Raw genomic sequence first — 22626 nt, 5'->3', positions numbered from 1 at the left:
GGGTGGCCGGCTCCAGCATTGCCATGAGGCGACATGCCTGGCTCCAGATATGTCATTTTCCCAAACCCTTTAAGGCGTCCTTTGCCAATGCCCCCTATGATGGTTCTTCCCTGTTTGATAAGTCTGTGCACGAGGCTCTGGTCCAGAGTGAAAAGGACAGGAAGACACTGTCTGCCATAGGGATCCGCTTCTCTTCTCCTCAAAGATCTTTTTCCAGGAATCAGCTAGGGATGAAAAAGATGTGGTTCCAGAAATCTCAGCACTCTCGTGACACTCAGGACTCATCTTCCCCCAGAGGCAGCGGGGGTTATGATAGACGCCAGCCCAGAGGCAGAGGGTGTCTGAGGAATTTTGGGTCTCGAGAACCTTTCTCAGACAGGCCCGCACAGCAGCCTTGAGAGGTTGCCTGACTGCTCATCTCTGGAGGCAGTCGGGGGTCATCTCTCATTGCACCTTATGAAGTGGGAGTCCATTACAACAGACCGTTGGGTGCTACAAATTATATCCAGAGGCTACTCCATCCCCTTCTTAGAGTCACGTCTTCCCCAAGACACCTCCCAGATGTGCCACCCATGCAAAGGAAGGTGACAGCTCTCAAAGTAGACCAGCTGCTAAAGAAGCGAGTCATCCAACCAGTCCCCCTAGATCAACCTGGACTGGGCATCTATTCCAGGTTCTTTTTGGTGCCAAAGAAAATTGGGAACTTAAGACCCATTCTGGATTTTTCCAATCTAAACCTGACAGTTGCCAAGGAAAAATTGCAGATGGTCACTCTGCAATCCATCCTGCCCTATCTGCAGTAGAACAATTGGATGTGCTTGATGCGTACTATCATATAAAGATGAACAGATGCTCCAGGAGGTTTCTCTGCTTCTGGATAGGGGCCAATCATTACCAGTTCCGAGTCCTTCCCTTCGGTCTCACCACAGCCCCCAGAGTGTTCACCAAGGTCATGGCAATTGTAGCGGCTCACCTGAGGCGTCAAGGAATTCAGGTCTTTCCGTACCTAGACAACTGGCTGCTCACTGCCCCCACCAATCATCTACTTTCACAAGCCATTGACTACTTCCTGGCATTAGCAAATCATCTGGGGATTACAATCAATACAGCCAAATCATCTCTGATCCTGGTCCAGACTCTGGAATTTATAGGGGCCCAGTTGGATGCCATCTAGATGAGGGTTTATCTCACCCCAGAGAGGGTGCGGAACTTATGTCTTCATGTTTCTCAAGTTAGCCAGTCAAGTCTTTCTTCAGCGGAGATGGTGCTGTGGGCTCTAGGTTCCATGGCAGCCACCATCATTCTTCTTTCATGTGCACGTCTACATATGCAGGTGCTACAGTGGACACCAACTGTTCAGTAGTCTTTGCTAGACCTTCCCTTAGACCATGTGATACGTATTTCCGCAGCTTGCAGGGAGTCTTCTCTGGTCGGTCCTCTCCCTGGACCTAGCTGAGGGATGCCCATTTTTTGCAACTCCACCTCAGCCCATGGTAACCACGGATGCATCCCAGTTAGGTTGGGGGGGCATTGATCGGGAAGGACTGTCCAAGGGACATGGTCACCGAATGAGATCAAACTGCATATCAATGTTCTGGAGATGAGAGTGGTCCTTTTGGTGTTTTGGGCTCTTTATGCCTTTCATCCTCTGGGGACTATTGCAATCCAGTTGGACAATATATCTGTAGTCTGGTATATCAACAAACAAGGAGGAACCAGGTCTTATCCCTATTGTCACGAAGCTGTGAGAGTGTGAGAATGGGTGATTTCCACTGGCTGGTTTCTGGTGGTAACACACATTCCGGGATGGTCCAACATACTAGTGGGCAAAATCAGCAGGACTATTCTGAAGCCTTATGAGTGGTCTCTGAATCCTTCTGTAGAGGAGTAGATCTTCCTCGTATGGGGTCGGCCTCACTGTGATCTCTTCACATCTCCTTCAAATGTGAAGTGCAGCAAGTGCTTTGCTCTGAACCCCCCTGGGAAACCCCCAGGGACACTCTTATCCATGTTTGGCCTCTCGGTCTTCTTTATGCTTAACCCCCTTTACCTCTCATAATGAAGTTTCTTCAGAAAGCTCACAGGCTGGGGAGGAAGGTGATTCTCATTACCCCATTCTGGCCTCGCCAAGTCTGGTTCCTCTTCATTTGGTCTCGCCTTGTAGTTCCACCATGGATCTTGGATCTGGTTCTGGATTTCATATCGCACCCTTTGGGGATTCCTCACCCAGACCTGGACAGTCTGAAGCTCACCGCCTGGATGCTCCAGTTCACTTGATTATTAGGACTCCTGGATTATCTTCCCAGGTTAAGACTATTTTGGTGGTGGTTCACAAGTAGTCTATCAGGAAACTATATCGTAGCAAGTGGAAATGTTTTTCTGTTTGGGCTTCTCAGTGGGACTTGGATTCTTTCACGGCTCCAGTTCCAGCAGTATTGGAATTTTTGGTGAGTATTTTTCAGCAGGGCACTAACTCTTCTGTGGTGAAAGTACAACTGGCTGCCATCTCTAATTTCCACGTTGGGGAGAACATGGCATCTTTGGCTTTCTCCAGACTTTGCAAAACCTTCTTGAAGAGCAGCTTTCTCTTGAGACCACCAGTAAAAGATCCTACACCTCCTTGGGACCTTACCTTTGTTTTACAGGCTCTAGTTTCTCCCCCCTTTGAGTCCACAGCATTGGTGGACTTACAGATTTTGTCCTGGAAGACTGCCTTCCTAGTGGCTATCACCTCAGCTAGGAGGGTATCTGAGCTTCAGGCCTTACCCATCATATGTCCATATATGATTTTCCATATGGACAGGGTTACTCTATGTACTAATCTATCTTTCCTACCCAAGATTGCTTCAGAGACTAAAATTAATCAGACAATTAACCTCCCTGTTTTCTTTCCAAATTTTTAGAACAGGAGCGAATGTAAATTGCATTTGTTGGATGTACATAGACAATTGAGATTCTACTTACACAGACCTAAGTCCTTCCGCAAGTCTGACCAGTTATTTGCTTCCTTTTCGAGACCTTTTCTGCGTAAACCAATCTCAAGAGTGACTATTGCATGCTGGATCTTTCAGTGTATCCTTAAGGTGTACTCAGACAAAGGCATTTCTCCTCCAGGTCAAGTTAAAGCACATTCCACCAGGTCCATGGCTACCTCTGCAGCTTTTTGGTCCAGTGTGTCTCTGGATGATATTTGTTCTGTGGCTACGTGGTCCTCATCTCACACCTTTATTTCACATTACAAACTGGACATGGTATCTAGAGATAGAGCATCCTTTCACTCCGCGGTGCTCCGGAATATCCTTCCTTGAGAGCCACCCAGGTGTTTGGTAGCTGGGGACTCTGTCCCACAGGTTGGTGACCGAATGAAGTCAACTATTTCAGATAAAGAAGTTATGTACTCACCATACCATTCCATCCGATTAGCTGTACTTCATTTGTCATCAACCGTCCCTCCCACCTTCCCCCTGACCTTATCACTATTGTACTGCTCTGATATACAGGAGAGGGTGCCTCTGCAGCTCTCTTGTTCATAAATGGTCAGGTTAAGAAGAACCTTTAGTGAGATGGTCTTTTTGGATCGGGCTTATGTTTTATGAGGCAGCAAACTCAATCTGAGGGAAGGAAAGAGATAGGGGGTATTATGGGTAAGGGGAGGAGCTTGGACCTCGGATCAGATGCTAGTGAAGCGGCTGTCTCAGATCCGATCTGGATCCGACTACCCACAGGTTGATGACAAATGAAGTACAACTACTAAGATGGAATGTTATGGTGAGTAAGTAACTTCTGACTATTACTATCATATATAAGTTGAAAGGCTGCAAATTAAACATTTGTTTTCTGTTTAATGATTAGTCAAACATAGCAGCTAGGTGTTTTGCCAATGGGAGTATCTTTCCTGCTAACTAATAACTCTAAGGAATATTACAAGGTATTGTTGGCAATTTTGGAATTACTGTATTGATTTTATCATGAGAATCCATCTCTAATCTATCTATTTCTCTCTCTCTCTCTTGCTCATTCAGCTATCTTTATCTGTTTATCTATCCGTGGATCTGTTTATCTATCGATCTCTTGCTATCTCTCTCCCTCTCAGCTACAGATCTATATTTAATCTCTATCTACCCATCTATCTATCTATCTTGTAGGTTCATAGGTAGTTACTAGGCTAGCTGCCCTTGTGGACAATTTTAAGCCTAGCAAATTTCACTTTTAAAGATGAGAATCAAACCCTGTACCTTGTGTCTGTAAAGTAAACACTTTAACCATTATACCAACCCCTAACCCCATATCTATCTATTTATCTGGCTGTCTATCTATCTATCTATCTATCTATCTATCTATCTATCTATCTATCTATCTATCTATCTATCTATCTATCTCTCTCTGTCTTAGCTAGCTATCTATATCTATATGTCTATCTCTCTCTGATTCTCCCTGTGTTAGCTATCTATATGCCACATCCTAGCTGTTAGTCATTGCCTGAGGTGTATTTTTATTGCTGTAATTCCAATACAGACTGCATTTCTGTGAACTGGTGGAAAGTTGACAGATTTGCTGTGAGCAGAGTTGGAATCTATTCCAAACTGATAAGTACACTTTTTGCAACTTAATTTGCACTGTGCTGCATTTATACATTTGCTTATTATTTATAGTGGTGCTGTATTATTTCTGTCTCTTGTTGTCTCCACTGTGTTTTTTTCTCAGGTTATTTCAGAAGCTAGTTTCAAGTAGGGGGGTTATTGAACCAGCCCACGTCCTAGGTGTTAGTCATTGCCTGAGGTCTATTTTTATTGCTGTAATTCCAATACAGACTGCATTTCTGGGAACTGGTGGAAAGCTGATAGATTTGCTGTGAGCAGAGTTGGAATCTATTCCAAACTGATACGTACACTTTTTGCAACTTAATTTGCACTGTACTGTATTTATACATTTGCTTATTAGTGGTGCTGTATTATTTCTGTCCCTTGTTGCCACTGTGTTTCCCACCCACCCTGCCTGTTCTTGTTTTGATGGTAATCTTGGTGACTTTGAAACTGCCCGCCCCTCTTGTAAATTTGTATTTGGATACTCCTTCTGGGCCCATCTCATTTGCTCACTCAACTGAGTGCAGTGAGATCATATTCTGATTTTAGGCACTCCGAAAATTGTGTACAAAGAAAGCATTTGGGAAAGACAACCCCTGTAGCCTCTTAATCCTGCTCTGTTCCCTCCCTCAAAAAAAATAAAAAATAATATATATATATATATATATATATATATATATATATATATATATATATATATATACTTCATTCAGCTGTTCTTACTGTAACTGTCTTATTTGCTGTTCTGCATGCTATCAGTTCAGTCGCTCTTATTCTGCACTTCTTACTGCTTGTTAGTAGCCTTCTAATTTAATGCCTTCTGCACTTGTTTTTTAGTCAGTTGTTAATTTAAATGCATTTAATTAAACTGTATTTGCCGTAATATTGCTACACATGTGTGCTAGCCTGCACTGCATTTGAATTGTATATACTGCTGTTTTAGCTGCTTTTCTGTTAAAAAAAAAAAAAAAAAAATTCTAAGCTTGTTTCCTGCCTTTCCTGTAACTAGTCTAGTCCACCAGGACAGTTTGTAAGTTCCTGAGCCCCCCAAGCCTTTCTGTTTTGGAAGGAAGCCTTCTAGCTTATCAGTGGGAGTGGTAAGTACTAGGTAGCCTATCTACCACAGGAGGAGAGGTTTCTGGCCCAGAAATTATAGCTTTTTGGCCGTTTGGGAAGCTTTCCCATCTCTTTCAACCTTCTGATTTAAAAGTTTATGTTTGTGCTTGTTTCCCGCCTTTCCTGTAACTAGTCTAGTCCAGATACAGATTTGCTGTATCCAGGACTCTTTGTAAGCTTCTGAACCCCCCCAAGCCTTTCTGTGTTGGAGGGAAGCCTTCTAGCTTATCAGTGGGAGTGGTAAGCATTAGGTAGCCTATCTACCACAAAAGGAGTGGTCCCTGGCCCAGAAATTGTAGCTATTGGCCGTTTTGGGCAGTTTTCTTCCATCTCTTTCAACTTTCTGGTTTGAAAGCCACACTTGTGCTTGTTTCCTACCTTTCCTGTAACTAGCCTAGTCTAGATACAGAGTTGCTGTATCCAGGATTGTTGGTAAGCTTCTGTGCCCCCCAAGCATTTCTGTGTTGGAGGGAAGCCTTCTAGCTTATCAGTGGGAATGGTAAGCACTAGGTAGCCTATCTACCGCAAGAGGAGTGGCTCCTGGCCCAGAACTTGTACCTTACTGGCTGTTTGAGCAGTTTTTTTCCCATCTCTTTCAACTTTCTGGTTTAAAAGCCACATTTACGCTTGTTTCCTGCCTTTTCTGTTACTAGTCTAGTCCAGATAGAGACTTGCTGTATCCAGCACTGTTGGTAAGTGTCTGAGCCCCCCAAGCCTTTCTGTGCTGGAGGGAAGCCATCTAGCTTATCAGTGGTAGTGGTAAGCACTAGGTAGCCTATCTTCCACGGGAAGAGTGGGTTTTGGTCCATAAATTGTAGTTTATTGGCCGTATAGGCAGTTTTCCATCTCTTTCAACTTGCTGACTTAAAAGCCTGTGTTTGTGCTTGTTTCCCGCCTTTCCTGTAACTAGTCTAGTCCAGGTACAAATTTGCTGTATCCAGGACTCTTTGTAAGATTCTGAGCCCCCCAAGCCTTTCTGTGTTGGAGGGAAGCATTCTAGCTTATCAGTGGGAGTGGTAAGCATTAGGTAGCCTATCTACCACAAGGGGGTTCCTGGCCAAGAAATTGTATCTATTGGCCATTTGGGCAGTTTTTTTTTCCATCTCTTTCAACTTTCTGGTTTAAAAGCTGCACTTGCGCTTGTTTCTTGCCTTTCCTGTAACTAGCCTAGTCCAGATACAGAGGTGCTGTATCCAGGACTGTTAGCAAGCTTCTGAGTCCCGCAAGCATTTCTGTGTTGGAGGGAAACCATCTAGCTTATCAGTGGGAGTGGTACGCACTAGGTAGCCTATCTTCCATGGGAAGAGTGGGTTTTGGCCCATAAATTGTAGTTTATTGGCCGTATAGGCAGTTTTCCATCTCTTTCAACTTGCTGGCTTATGTTCATAGATTAGTACTAGGCTAACTGCCCTTGTGAGCTATTTTAAGCCTAGCTAATTATCCCCTGTGAGACTCAAACCTTGCACCTTGTGTTTTGTAAGGCAAACACCTTAACCATTAGGCCACACTCTCAACCCTGCATTTGTGCTGGTTTCCTGCCTTTCCTGTAACTAGTCTAGTCCAGGTACAGATTTGTTGTATCCAGGACTCTTTGTAAGCTTCTGAGCCCCCCAAGCCTTTCTGTGTTGGAGGGAAGCCTTCTAGCTTATCAGTGGAAGTGGTAAGCTTAGGTAGCCTATCTACCACAAGAGGAGTGGTTCTGGCCCAGAAATTGTAGTTTATCGGCCTTTTGGGCAGTTTTTCCAGCTCTCTCAACTTTCTGGTTTTAAAGCCCATGTTTTTGCTTGATCCCAACCTTTCCCATAACTAGTCTAGTCCAGGTACAGATTTGCTGTATCCAAGACTGTTTGTAAGCTTCTGAGCCCCCCCAAGCCTTTGTGCTGGAGTGGAGCCTTCTAGGTTATCAGTGGAAGTGGTAAGTATTAGGTAGCCAGTCTACCTCAAGAGGAGTGGTTCTTGGCCCAAGGATTGTAGTTCATTGATCATTTGGGAAGCTGTCCATCTCTTTCAACTTTCTGGTTTAAAAGACCACATCTGCACTTGTTTCCCATCGTTCCTGTAACTAACCTACTGGAAAGCGCTAGAAAGCCTTAAACTGATGCAAGCCTTCTAGCTTAAAAGAGAGTCTTTGGAGTGATTATCAGATTTCTGTATTTTCTTGCTGTACTTAACTGTCTTTTGCCTAAATGCTGATTTTCCAGTGTTTATTGTGATTTAAAAGCTTGTTTTTTTCACATAATGTACTTATTTGTTTAAATGTTGTAGGCTACACACTAAAGTACGATAGGCTTTTCTGATCACTTGTAGTCATTTAAAGCTGTTTTAAGTGTACTTTTTATTGTTTTTGCCTTATCTTTTCAAAAAAAAAAACAAAAAAATAAAAACATTCCTTGTTTCCCACCATTCTAAGCTAGTATAGTCCAGTTTTCAGGCTAGTGCTGAATTCAGGGCTGTGTTACAAGTTTCTGAGTTGCCCATACCTTACTTGGATAGAGGGAAGTTTATCTGTTCACCTGTGAGAGAGGGGAACTTTGAGCAGCCATCTGTCCCTGGAGGAGTGGTTCTAGCCCAGAAGTTAGTAGTGTAAAAACCATGTTTGCACTGTTTTGCGCGCCAGGCAGCACCGGTTAGCTACGGTTAAATTATTCCCTGTTCCACTAAGTCTCCTCTTCAGTTTTTCCCTTGAAACTAGTGAAACTCTCAGCCTAAGCACTCACAAAGTATCCTACAGTCCAGCACTTGCTCAGACCTAATAGCAAGCACTAATATACCCTGACACTTGATTGCCCAGCAGGGCATGGCTCTTTATCCACCCCTCACCAACCAAGTGACTAAGCAGCTCACCCTACTATTCAGGCATGACCAAAGTGCAACTTCTGGTGTAGTCTCCAGTCCAGCTGGTGAACGTGGGTATCCTGAGGCAATGTTACAACTGCCTCATGTACACAGACAGCCCTCTCCTCCTACCACAAAACACTAACATATCCGAGAGATGCAATTATACAGCCAAACTGGAGGCTAATGTCTCTCCACCCAAAACTGGAACAGACAGTTATGAGGAGAAGGTTAACACTTGCACCACACCTCCAGCCTCACACAGACATACTAAACCAGCAATGGCAAAAATACACATAAATACACAAAATCATTCTTAGAAGCTCTAAATAAAAACCTGAAAAAGCATCAGAGAGCTCCAAAGCAGACACCAAAAAACCTGCACCTCCAGTCACAAACCAGACAACACATGCAACACAAAATCTATGTGCCGCACAATCATAGCCCTTAAGGCAAAATAACATACCTAACACACTAGTAATAGGTGACTCTATAGTCAGGCACACTGATGTCCCACTCACTGGGCTGGACAAGGAGAAGGTGACTGTTAGCTGCTTGTCGGGAGCCAGAATCTGCCACATAACACAAGCACTCAGGTCACTCCAGAACAAGTACAAATATGACTCGGTCATTGTTCATGTTGGTGTGAATGGCCTGAGACGTACCTCCCTGGACGACATGAAAAAAGATATGGAAGAGCTCTCTGATTATGTAACCCAGGTGGGTATGACCCTGACCTTGAGTAGCATCCTGCCCTCACCAAGAATGATAGCTCACAATAAAAAAAAAAGTATCAATTTCAATAACTGGCTAAGCTTCTGGTGTCATTCAAAGGGGATCCAGTGCCTGTCAGCCTGGGATGCCATGCTCGACAAGCCGCATTGCTTCACAAGAGATGGCTTGCACCTGTCATTCCTAGGCTTTCAAATACTGGCCAAGGCTCTTGCTGCCCCCATAGTGCCTTTTTTAGACAAGCCTCAAAAGTCAAACCCACCTCCATAAACAGCACAAATAAAACAATGAGGGTTATGCTACTCTACGCCAGGAGTTTAAATCTCAAAATGCATGTGCTCGAAGCACTCCACAGTGTAGAGAACACTGACATCTGTGCAGTAACTGAAACCTGGTTCAAAGCTTCAGAGAGCACTCCAGCACTACCAGGCTACAACTCATACCACACATTTCGGCCAAAGAACATGAACCGAAACACAAAAGGAGGGGGTGTATCCATATTCATCAAGGATACCTACACCTCCAGGTTAGTGGTGCAGCATGATACCTCTGAGATCATCCATGTGCAATTAACATGGGGCAAATCTGCTATGCAAATTGTGGCCTGCTACAGATCACTCTCCATGACCCAGTACCACCACTCTGCCTTTATGGAGACACTGGAAAACATGAAGGTCCTACCAAGCACCCTGATATTGGGCGATTTCAATTACCCTACCATTAACTGGGAAAACTACTTGAGTACAAACTCCCAGGCTCAGTGCTTCCTTGAATTTATCAACTCAAATGCCCTGGATCAGCTGGTAAACTCCCCTACCAGAGGTAAAAACATATTGGAACTGGTCATCACCAACATGGGCGGCAGGTGTTCCACACCGGATGTCAACTTGTCACTGGTTAGATCAGACCATAAACTAATCACTCTGGATGTCCACACCCCACCACCACCCCCAACCAAGGAAATCACAGTGAAAAACTTTTCTACAGCAAACTTCACCTTACTTAAGACAGAGGTGGTAAGTTTCACAGCCCCCACGCTAAAGGATAATACTGCCCAAGATGCAGAATCCTTTACAAATGCACTCTATGAGAACCTACAAGGATGCATGGATCATGCCATCCCTACCAAAACCAAGACCCACTCCCCTAAGAGAAGGAAACCAGTCTGGTGGACCCCTGCCATAAAAAGGGTTGTACAATAAAAGGAGGAAACTAGTTCAGAAAAAAGCAAATTCCAAGAAGGAAAGACATCACTGAACAGTATCAGTAAGAAATTGAGGTCCCTCATAAAATCATCCAAGGCTAACTTTGAAAGAAAAATAGCCAAAGATTCAAAAGATAACCACAAAGCCTTCTTTAGCTATGTCAAGAATCTAAGTGGCAACTCACAGATATGATCTGAGCTAGTACAAAATAGCACAAAATATACTGAACCTACTGATATTGCCAACGTCCTGGCAGATAGATTCAGTGCAAACTTCACTCCTCTCTCACCTCCAAAAGGGTCCACAACAATACCGGAAAAGTGTAGTGTCCTGGAAATCACAGACGCACAGGTGAAAACAGCCCTTTCAAAAGCCAAAAACACAGCGTCAATGGGGCCAGATGGTGTCCCAGGATGCGTCTTGCACGAACTACAAAATGAACTAACCCCCCACCTAAACACACTGTTCAACCTCAGCCTCTCCACAGGCTATGTGCTCATAGAATGGTGCACAGCAACGGTTATTCTGCTCCACAAAGGAGGGGCCACAAATGACCCTGGTAACTATTGCCCCATAAGCCTGACTTAGCCTGGTCTGCAAGGCTATGGAGTGCAACATCATGGAACTCATTAACAAAGATATTGAGATCCTCCAAACACTTGACCTGACCCAGTTCAGCTTTGTTAAGGGCAGATCATGCCTACTAAACCTGGTTGACTTCTTTGAGACAGTCACCAAGGCTATAGATGAGGGAAAGGTGGTTCACACAGCCTACCTTGACCTCGCCAAGGTGTTCGACACCATTCCTCACTCAGGTATTATAGAAAAACCCACCAGCCTGAACATAAACCCTTACATCACAAGATGGGTTGCCAACTGGCTTACAGACAGAACTCATGCGGTAAGAATAGCAGGCTCCAGGTCTGACTCTAAACCAGTCACAAGTGGTGTCCGCAAGTCTCGGTCCTGGGACCCCTACTGTTTAGCATATACTTCTCAGAAGTACAGGAAAACACAGGAGGACTATGGCTAACCAAGTTCACCGATGACTGCAAACTGGGAGCCATAATTGACTCTCTGTCTGACACGGACATCCTCCAAAAAGAACTTACTGAGACGGACACCTAGTGTCAATGTCATGGCCTCAAGCTAAATGCCAAAAATGCATAGTCATCCCATTTGGGAAAAACAAAATACTCACAAATTACCACATAGGTGGCAGCCCCCTTAATACAGAAAGGTAATAAGAGATCTGGGGACCCAGGTAGATAGTAATCTCTCCTTTGACAATCATATTGCCAAAGTAGTTAGGAAATCCTTCTATGTGGCCCATCTAATTACTAAAGGGTTCTCATCTAGAAATAAAGAGGTTATATTGCCCCTCTACTCGTCACTCATCAGACCCATCATACAGTACAATGCCCCATTTGGGATGTACCTCCCAAGATACTTCCAACAGCTGGAAAGACCACAAAAGTATCTCACCAAGAGGATTACTGGCCTCAAACATATGTCCTATGCAGACCGACTGAAAAAAAACTCCAGCTGTACTCAGTGGCATATCACTTACTCAGAGGTGATCTCTGCCTGACTTACAAAGCCATGTCTAACTCAGAATTGATGGACATGCTCCACCTAAAGAAATCCAAGTCACTGCAAGCCACGCACTGTAGTGAGTTAAACTTGCAACAATAATAAATAGAACATGCTGGAGGGATAGATTCCTGTCACAGAGACTCCTCATGCTTTGGAACAAAATTTATAACTACATTAGGCAGAGCCCCTCACTAACACTCTTCAAGAGAAACCTTGACGAGTGGATGGGTAACAGAAAATACACCCCGGGGATCACTTCATTGGCTTGACAGAGGCTCAATTAATCAATGGGGCAGCAAAAGCTGGCACACACTGGCTAGGCTTATAAATGCCCTGGGGCAGATAGCCTAGTACCTACCTATGAACCTCTCTATCTATTTATCTACCCATGCATTCATATATACTTACTGTTTTCTTCTCCTTGGAGCCATGTTATTTCTAACAATTGCTAAATTTGTATAATGGGGACCATTTTGATATGACTCTACCTTGGTGGCCAGCTTCAGTAGTACAATCTATATATTATCTTTACGTTATCATTATATTATATCTGTTAATTGTTTGAAATTCAAGTATTTGTAGTTATTTCATAGTATCTAACAATGCTGGCAACCATCACAGTTTATTGAGGGATTACCTCTACTGCAGAGAGACAACGGGTAGCAGTAAAATAAATTGTAGCGATACTACTTGTGTTGTTTTGACTCGGTTTAAAAAGCTACAGTTATTTTTGGAATTTAAAGCTATATTATTCTCTCCTGAACTAGACTTTCTGATATCAGTGCTAAGTGACTAAGATGAAAACTGTGCAATTTGCTTTGTGTTTGGGGCCTTAACATTGATTTCTAGTGCTGTGATTTTATTATATTGTTAGTAGCTATGTAACATACCCATGGGATATGGAGATAGCTGAACTATTCAAAATCAAACTCAAATCCCCTAGTAATCAATATCTATGGGTACCTATCACTCATTAATTTGTGAATAAATATATGCTACTATTTTGTCTAGACAATTTCATTCAGTAGCACATTTAGTAATCTTAAAGTTCCTTTTGGTTTTCAAGGGAACTAAATATAAACTAGTTTGTAATACTATATCAGAATTAACCTCAACCATAATGTAAATAAGAGTGACAGACAGTTTTCACCTTTGATGCCAGCAAAGTTGTTGACATGCCTACAGAGGAAACTTTTGTACTGTCTATGATTATGAGAGTTAACATCAAATGTGTAACATCAAATGTGTTAGACCTTAAGTTACAAATCTGTTTATTTTTCTTTGATTTTTTTTCTAGTGTGTTTGACACAGTTGGCCATATTGCACCCTTAATAAAATCAGTGTATTTAAGAAAACACCTTATTAATATTAGATTAAAGAATAAACTGACAACCAGATGAGTTGAGTGACTGTAAAAGAACAATGAAGGACCTCAGATATAGCTACAACCTTGTCTTTGCAAATGCGGGGGTGAATTAGTTTAGGCATTCCACCCTGCAGGAGTGCAAGAAGACGTTGCTGAACTCTCAGCTCATGTCTTGGAAGAAGACAAGGCCTTGGCATTGAGCAGCATTCTACCATCTCCAAGAATTATGCCTAAATTCAATGGTAAAATAATTGACTTCAATAACTGGCAAGCAAGTTGATGCCATTTAGTGGGATCTGCATGGTATTTGTGTCTGCATAGGATGAAATGGCAAATAGACCAACCTGCCTTGCCAGAGAAGGCCTGCATTTTTATTTATTTATTTTCCCATTCTAGTTTGTTGGCCAGATAATTAAACTTGTGGACATATAGTTTACAGCTGTTATCCAGGTCATTCTGCCAATACAAAGCATGCAAAACATACAAGTTAAGAAGCATGTAATGTTATCCGCAAATTCAGTAGTATGTGTCATTTGGCAATACAATTCTTACAAGTCAAAAAAATGTACATAATTACTGTTAATAAAATGTCATGCATGGCTACTGTTAATGAACTCTGTAACACACAGTTGTCTATAACATTTACATATTTATAATTTGGATGTATTTTGTATGAACACAGAAATACGGGGATGATATTTCACCTAAACAATACACTACTTTAAAACCAGAGAAGTACTTTGATGATAGAGCATTAAATAGAAAGTTCTTTTGCATGTTTAAGTTTCTGAATTGATCACTGAGTTAGGAGTAGTTACATCCCAGGATTCAATAATGCCTACACTAACTGTACACCATTCTGAGTGAACAAACAACACAGATCTAACTCACATCTTCTTCCTCCTAATAGAGAAAATTAAATATAACCATATTTTCTTCAGTGTCAGACACACCAATAGAAAATGACCAAAAGAAAGAAATTGTTTTATATGTATAAGAATGCCATCAAACCTGTAATAATATACTTTGATACAAATTCAGGTTGTATTAAACATTTTTTAAAAATGTTTAATTTGTACTTCCTACTATCAAAGAATGATCAAGTGAATGAATTTAATGCACACTTTCCAATGGTTTTTAAATCTAGAATTGTATCATTGGAATGGTGCAACTATTGTGCTTAATTAATGTATTGCATAAGCACTGACAGGGATGATCCTGTTTGCATGAGCAGTGTGATGCCCCTGCAAGGGCCCAGTAATCAAGAAGCCTCAGTCCTCACCACTGGCAACAGTGAGGAACATACACAATGGGAGGATTGCAAGTACACACACAAAGTACAATTTCCCTTTAGAGCACACAGCGATCACAGTCAGTCTGGGGCTGGTTTCTCCCTCTTTCTCCAGATCCCCAATCAGACTCACCACTGGCACAGCTATAGGGTAAAGATCTTAGCTGGTGGGTCTCTTCCCAAGTAGCTGACACACACACACACACACACACACACACACACACACACACACACACACACACACACACACACACACACACACTTTGAGACTTGATTTATATACAAACAAACAGACACTCCTGGGGAAGGCTGGCACAGGTTTACTAGCTATGGTCCCTCCTGCCCAGACTATAAGGTAGCACTACCACAGGCACTACTTATCAGCTACTCTAAGGCCTTTACAAAAGATGCCCGATCCTACTGTGTAATGTTACTATTATCCAAATGGTAAGTGTGACCAAGAGCAAGACTATTGGAGTGACCTATACAGTGTCACCAAATACATATGCAAGTACTCTAAGAATCTAAATATGTCTAAACAAACCAGACACAATTAAAAGGTTTAAATATAGTTAATAATAAATAATAAAAGAACAAGACAATACTCAAACACAGTAACTACAGACTTCAGAATCACAGGAAATATTTTAAAACAACATTGCAGGACAGTCTCAAATAACTACAGAAAAAATCTAAACTAATCTTTACTATATTCCTATATATCTCTAAAAGAAATGACTGTACCCTAGACTTACTTACAGAGCAAGGCAAATGCAGATGAGAAGTGCTGAATGGATGTTTCTAGGTCCAAGACAAGATACAAAATGCCCAGTCTCCCTCTCTGAGAGAGTTCTTAAATTAGTATCACATATTACTGCTGGATTAGCCTGGATGACATCACTCTTTGTCACCTGCCTTCAGAAACTTAACAAAATTTAACATTTCTCTGTGAAAAATAGATATCTCTCAGATGTTTTCTCAGAACTGGAAATCGTAAAACAATTAAACACTTTTACATTTGAAACCTAGTAATTATTTCTGTTTCAAGACAATAGGAACATCTCCAGCTCTGCAAATTGTGTCTGCTTACTGCACCGAAACTGAGATAACACAATCACAAAACACTTTACTTTTCAACTTATTTTCTTGAAGTTTTGCAAGCTAACTCTGTATGTTCCAGCTTCTGCTATTAAAACATACATTTGCACAGGTATATAGTTTATATACATTTCTGTTCTTTTCCAGTAGGGTACACTGTGGTTACATTCTTGAAGCTCAGTAAATAACATACAGTTCTCTTACATTTGTAAAATAAGCCTGTAAGTCATATTAATATACACAAATGACATATGATTATGGTACTTACGTATTATCGCAACCAGATTTCCGCACTGCCATAATTTGGTATGTGTGTGCGGAAACAGGTTGCTTAATCTATAAAGGGGACTGTGAAGAAGAAAACATTACTCTGTCAATGTGGGGATGAGCCACGAAGAGGAGAAAGGGTGCGAGTTTGTACCTCTTTGCTCCTGAAACTATACAGTGGTGCTCCGCTTTGCAGTGCCTGCATTTGTCAAAACGATGTGAGCTACTGGAAAAGCGAGTCACCAAATACATCCTGCGACAATAGGAGATTGTAAATATGTCAAGGGCAAGGATTGCTGCTTTTCTTAGGTTAGGTAAAGTGCTGAGTTACACAAACTCCAGTCAATAATTTCAGTTAAGGTGCTACAAAAGTGTCCCCATGGCCATACTTTACAAATACAGATAAACTCAAACTCACTTTCATGATTACACACGTAGTAAGAACACTTCCCAAAACATCTTATTGCCGGACAATGCACTTCTTCCTGTACTTTGTGGCTGTTAGCAGTTTTTTTTTTTAATTTTGACCTGAAGATGTCTTTACAAATAGTACTCCCCCCCCAAAAAAAAAGTGACCAAAACCATCATTACAGGGTCTGTCTGCCTTTGCCTTCTCTGAAGGCTTCCTTCCACACAGTCAAAAGAATCCGTTCATCAGAACAACAGCAGGCATTCTAATTCAAGCGTGCATGTGTAAGGCACTCTGAAAACAGGAAGCGGGTTTCCTCAAATGTTTGTCTTCCCCTTCACAGACCCTGTAATGCAAAGCTAGTCCACAACAAATAAAAAACAGACCCTAAATACCACCTTACAGTGGTTTGTGGCCTCGTTTGTACTGAAGTATTCTAAATTCGCAACCGCGAAAATCTGGTAGGAATAATACGTAAGAACCATTATTATTTACAAAATTCCAGATAGCTGGACTGGCAGTGTCACAGGCATCACATCGTTAACCCATTCTTAGACAGTTGCATCAATGAGAAGATACAAAAATTATATTACATTTCATTATAGAAAGTCACTATGTAAAAAGGCAAGAAGAGTAGTGCAATATGTTTAAATGTGGGTAATGCAGAACTAACCGCAGAGAGCTTTGGTCACTTGACCCGCACTTAATTAAAATACGATTCAAAAACATTGAATGATTCTCCAGTTACATGTCAACAAGCTCTGCGAAGTGAAAGCCTCCTAACTACTCATGCTAGTAGAAAAGTAACACTTTCCCAAAAGGGCATGTCTATATTTCTGGAAATGATGACAAAGAATGGTATTTTTACTGTTGCTAAACGGAATTGCACATCTCTAAGATGTTGCCAGTACTTTACAAATTGCTCGGAAAATCTGGAGGAGCAGTGATGGGAGCTTGCCTTCAGCCATTTATGATTGTTCACAATGACAGAGATATGTTGACTCTCATACAACCTTTAGTATTGGAGTAAAACCTTGAGTGCTGTACAATCGATGGAAAAGGAGCAAAACAAATTTTACCAGCAATGGAGTTTTCTGTTTTTTCAACTGTTGTACAGCCTTGGAGTAGGTATATTTTAATTTGGGGGTGCCAAAAAGAAAAAGTATCTTCAAGGTTCGTCAAAATTTGTTTTGATCCTTTTCTGTTGATCTTTCAGCACTCAATGAAAGTGTTGTCATCTGATCAACATGTGTCCCACAAGGCCAAAGCTTTACTTTTTTTATTTGCATTTTGATGGATCATGCCATATCGGACAATTATGTGTTCCTTCTCTTTTCTTCTAACAGTTTTATGATGGATTTTGCCACAGAGGAGGTCAATACTCCTACTTTTTTTCTAACAGTGGAACTGCGCTTTCTAAAACTCACAGGCAATAAACATGATGAAGGTACAACCAATGGACAATAAAATGGAAATAGTTTCTTGGCAAAAGTGTTTGCATACGAACTGCCCGATAGCCTCCTGGCCCTGTTGATCTAGCAAAATGGTCCTTTGTATTCCCTTTCAGTGGAATTTAATTTATGGGGTATATTAGCACCTCACTCACCTACAGTGCAATAGTATTTAGGCTTCATTTTTTAACATGGTTTTCATACCTTGATTATCCTTAATAGTGAAGTTCCTGTCAGTGGAGTAATCAGGAGGAACCCGATAGGAAAATCGACTGTTGTTGCTCATTTCATCAGGATCAACAGCTCCAATTGTTAGAATCAACTGCAAACAGAAAAAAAATGTTTAACAGAATGCCAGATAATGAAAAACAAAAGATAACCCTTGAAGTGGATTCTAGAGAACTCCCTTATGATCATTCATCAGCTCAGGGCATATCTCTAGATGCATTATCCACAGCACTGGGCCACAATCTCTGCTTGCCAGTTCTTTGTTAGAGAGAACATAGTTACAGCACTGTACTGGCCTTCTGCCCTAGATTCAGTGAGGCATACAACTGTCTACATTTTGACATTTTCTGTATACTTTTTATTAATGTAAAATTAGATGGCTTGCTCCATTGGTCTATATTTGATCTGAGACAAATGTGAAGTTATCATTGAACTTTTTAATTACATTTATTACTAAATCCATAACAACAGAGTTAAAGAAATCAGAAGCAGCATGTTACATGTTACTGGTATTTCAGGGATCCTATAGAAAAGCACTTTTTATGTTCAGAATCTTTACTGAACTGTACAGTACAACTAAATGAGAAAGTCTGCCACTTAAATGTATGCCTGCTTCCAAAATTGACTACATAATCATTTTGTTTTAACACATTAACTTGTAATGATTGTTAATATAGGGCCTGGTTGTGTGGTATAGAGAGATAAAGACCTAACCATGACCCAGATAACCAAGTTTAAATACCAGCACTGGTGCTGAAAGAGGAGGTAAAGGAAGGTGAGAGTGACAGATAATCACAGCTAGTCCATCTTAGGGGTGGGGGAGGGGGATGTTGGCCTCAGCTGGCCATCTTGCTCCCATACATGTGGAAACTTGCTGTTACTAGTGGCCCTACAAGCAGGCAACTTTGGCTGAAAGATCTGATTCTGGTTCCAGTAGCCCTGATTTTTATTTGTGTAGGAGCATGAATACATAGGTGGATGCACAGGATGTCTCTGCAGTGATGAAGGTATTAATTTTAGCCACTATGACTGGGGTTAGGCCACATAAATAGCCATCATTGTCAGGATAAAAGTAAGGGCACAAACCATTGCCATGTCTATCTGTATTATGGCCTCTGCCTAACCACACAGAATGGAGAAATAAATAAGCTGGGGTCTTATGGGGAAAGCTCCTTAAGAAAAAAGACATTTGTAATGTCTGAATGTTCAGAAATGAGTGATCTCTACAGAGACGAAGGTACATAAATCCTTAATCTATATACTTCTATACTGCTTTTATGATACATCCAAATTAAATTATTTTCTACTGCAACCTGTGTCATTGTTGGTGTTCAAAGGAAGGCTTTCTTTTTATTGCTATGGAGTAATACATTTCAGTGCAAACATGGCTGAACAAATCTGATAGCAACAGTGATCAATGACATACTGTGAGGAATTTAAAACCGCAATTACAGTTCCTATAAATACACTGAAGCTGCAGGAAAGCGCTCACAATCGGCTTTAGTGCTCATCATAAATTCAGTTCTGTCATTTTCTTATCCTGCACTTCACAAAGGCATTAAAAGAGAAACAATATGAAATAACTCACTTCCGTTTTTGACCATGGCAGGAATCTTTCTGGGTTTCCTCACATAGAATGACAGAAGGAAAGGAGCTGCAAGAAGTAATACAACTAATACCGACCAAAATGGCTTCACTTGTCTTTTATTAGAATAATGTGACTTTCTGCTATGAGCCAGCTGCACTATACTGATGTGTGAAACAAGCTGTCTGTTGTTTGGCAGCCACTGTGTCTTTAGATTTTCACCTGAATATTTCATAGTATCATTCGATTACTATATCAGGGGCATGTGAGGCTAAAAGGTCTATGCTTATGTTCCAAAAAGGAACACGATAAATGTCAATCCCCACCCTTGTGCTATGACATCACCAGGTCCATCTTTTTTCAGACTTCATAATCTGGTTTGGCCCCTCTGACACACCATACTGCCTTTGCCATGGGTTCTTAATTTTGTACCTTACTCTATTTCCTCTGTTCACTTTCCTGCAATCATCTTTTTTATAAATCAGTTTCCTCTTTCCTTCTTGGGACCTCCTGGTTTTCTTGCCATTGTACTCCTCTTCGTTCTTGTGGAACATTTTGCTATTGCTAGTAGTAACTGTCACTTAATTTAGTCTCACATCTCAGTTGCCATTTATACCGCTTCTCATCTATTGCCATCTTCCAAATACCAATACAAAATTTTCCTGACTGTAATTGGCAGCCTCTGTCCTTGTAGGCTTCATCCCGTCCTTACAACTGAAACATTTACAAATGCTCTTATGTGGCAGCTAGATGTTATGTAGAGCTGTACATCAGGCATGACTGTATCTAACGTGGGTGCATCTGAGGTGTAACAGAATCTCAGCTGTGACTGCACCTCAAATGTAGGGGTATCTCAGGACTGACTGTACCTAAGGTGTAACTGTATCTAACATGTGGCTGAGTCCTAGGTGTGGCTGTACCTCAGATGTAACTGTATCTCAGGTGTGGCTATACCTTAAGTGTAACTGGATTTTAGATGTGGATGAGTTTGAGGTGTGTTTTTTATTGCAGTTGTAATTGCATCTCATGCATGGCTGCATTTCTAGCACTCTGAACCTCCACATTAATGAGTACTAGATGTAAGAGGTATGTCAAGGTTAGGTCTGGCCTCTTCTTGTGCTTCTGCAAGGTCTCTCTATCTCTCTTCTCTCTCTTTCTTCCCTTCATCTTTCATATATGTGCCCTTTAAATGATTGTTGTAAGGTGACTCACTACTATCTTTCTTGTATCATGTATTTTTGGTTTCATATCCTTGTTAATAATCAAATCCACGGTGGTGCAGCGGTAGCGTTGTTGCCTCACAGCAAGAGGTTCTCCCGTTTGATTTTCGGCTGGAGTGTGGGGAGTGCCTTCTGTGTGGAGTCTGCATGTCCTCCCCGCAGTTGGGTGGGTGTTCGAAAGACATGCGTAATGGGCGTGCCTTCGTTGAAGGTTGAACGTCGAGCTGGCACCTCGGCGTTCGTGAAAAATCTACTGCCAATCATTAGTGGACTGGAGTTCCGCTGTGGTGACCCCTAACCGGGAAAAGCCGAAAGACACAACATCCTTGTTAATAATCTCATAAAATCTATTTTTCTAACCCAGAAGATATATAGAATTTAGCTGCAACCCACAACTCTCTTTCTCTATTTTGCTCCCTCTCCTTTTTATCCTTGAATTTGGTATCTCCCACATTACTGCTGCGCAATTTATCATCAGTGGTATTCTTGCATCCTGTGCTACATCAGCTTATCTGTTTTGCCTGTCTGATATCATACTTTTTACTGACCATTGGGATACAGTGGACGTGGGTGCTTATTTCTGCAGTATACCTGCCTCTCCCCTCCTTCTATATGCTTAGCAAGGCCATGGCTATTTTCAGGGGTATTGTATTTCCTAGAAAATATTCTGCACTGTGTGGTGTGTGTGTGTGCTTATCCCACAGTGTGGTTCCCCCAAATGGACATTGAACAAGTATGTCTTTGTGCTATGACCTTTATCATGATGAGCTCCACAGTTGGAGAGTTACCTGATATACCCCTGTGTTATGTTCTTTGTCATGGCAAGGCCTCAGATGGACATCTATCCATCATGGCCTTCTACTATTTTACCAGATCATTATCTACTGATTTGTCTTTATCCATGTTGTTGCCATCTACCATGGATACTCAGCACAGTACAGAGGTACATTAGAATGCAGCCTGTCTTTTTTACCGATGCCTAGATCACATTTCATTGTTTTATCCAGTTAATTTCTATCTACTGATCTGCTCCTTTGACCTTCTGAAATGTAGTGACCATGATTTTTATCATGCTAAAACAGGCCTTGCAGAGTGGACATTATGACAGTGAAATAATTTAGCATGATCATCTCTGAAATTCTGCCATAGCAAATTTGGCTATCACACCTATACAGCACTAGCATTCTTATCTCTGGCCATTCATATGTATACACAGAGCCTGCAAATCCTGTATCACCTCAACTATGTGCTAATGCATCATTCAGCAGCGTATTATTGCCCAGTGATGCTCATCGTGTGACATCCAAATATGTGGTTGTGGTCGTAGGGCTACAATTAGACTCCTCATGAAGGCCAGTAGATTAACTATGACCTGTTTGGCCACTGATTTCAGCATGGCTTCTCACTTTTTCAGCCAGGAAATCAATATATTTTTGTATATGGTGTCCAGAGGTTGTCAGAAGCATATGCTTGGGCCAATAAAATGGCCCATTACATAAAGTACAGGTCTGACACCAGCTTGCCAGGATGGTGAATGATACCGCTGGCATTACCCATTCTGGCAAGCAGTGCAGGTATCACAGTAGCCACCTTTACCTGCTTCACCAGTAGGAGGCAGAGGTTGGAGAAATTGGGCCAGCCTTT

At 41.6% G+C, this 22626-nt stretch overlaps 1 protein-coding gene across 3 annotated transcripts in view; it reads right to left on the bottom strand.

Annotated features, from left to right (window-relative positions):
• Positions 1-22626, bottom strand: part of LOC122790299 (cadherin-24-like) — a 2600514-nt gene that overhangs the window by 75017 nt on the left and 2502871 nt on the right. For all 3 annotated transcript variants that reach the window (XM_044057804.1, XM_044057803.1, XM_044057805.1), the window contains one exon: positions 18154-18271. In XM_044057804.1, coding sequence (XP_043913739.1) covers positions 18154-18271 — 118 coding nt within the window. The remainder of the gene's footprint in view (positions 1-18153; positions 18272-22626) is intronic.

Source organism: Protopterus annectens, chromosome 16.part0 (assembly GCF_019279795.1).
Source record: "Protopterus annectens isolate FY-2018-M chromosome 16.part0, PAN1.0, whole genome shotgun sequence".
Taxonomy (NCBI): Eukaryota; Metazoa; Chordata; order Ceratodontiformes; family Protopteridae; genus Protopterus; species Protopterus annectens.
This window is presented reverse-complemented; position numbering and strand designations above follow the sequence as displayed.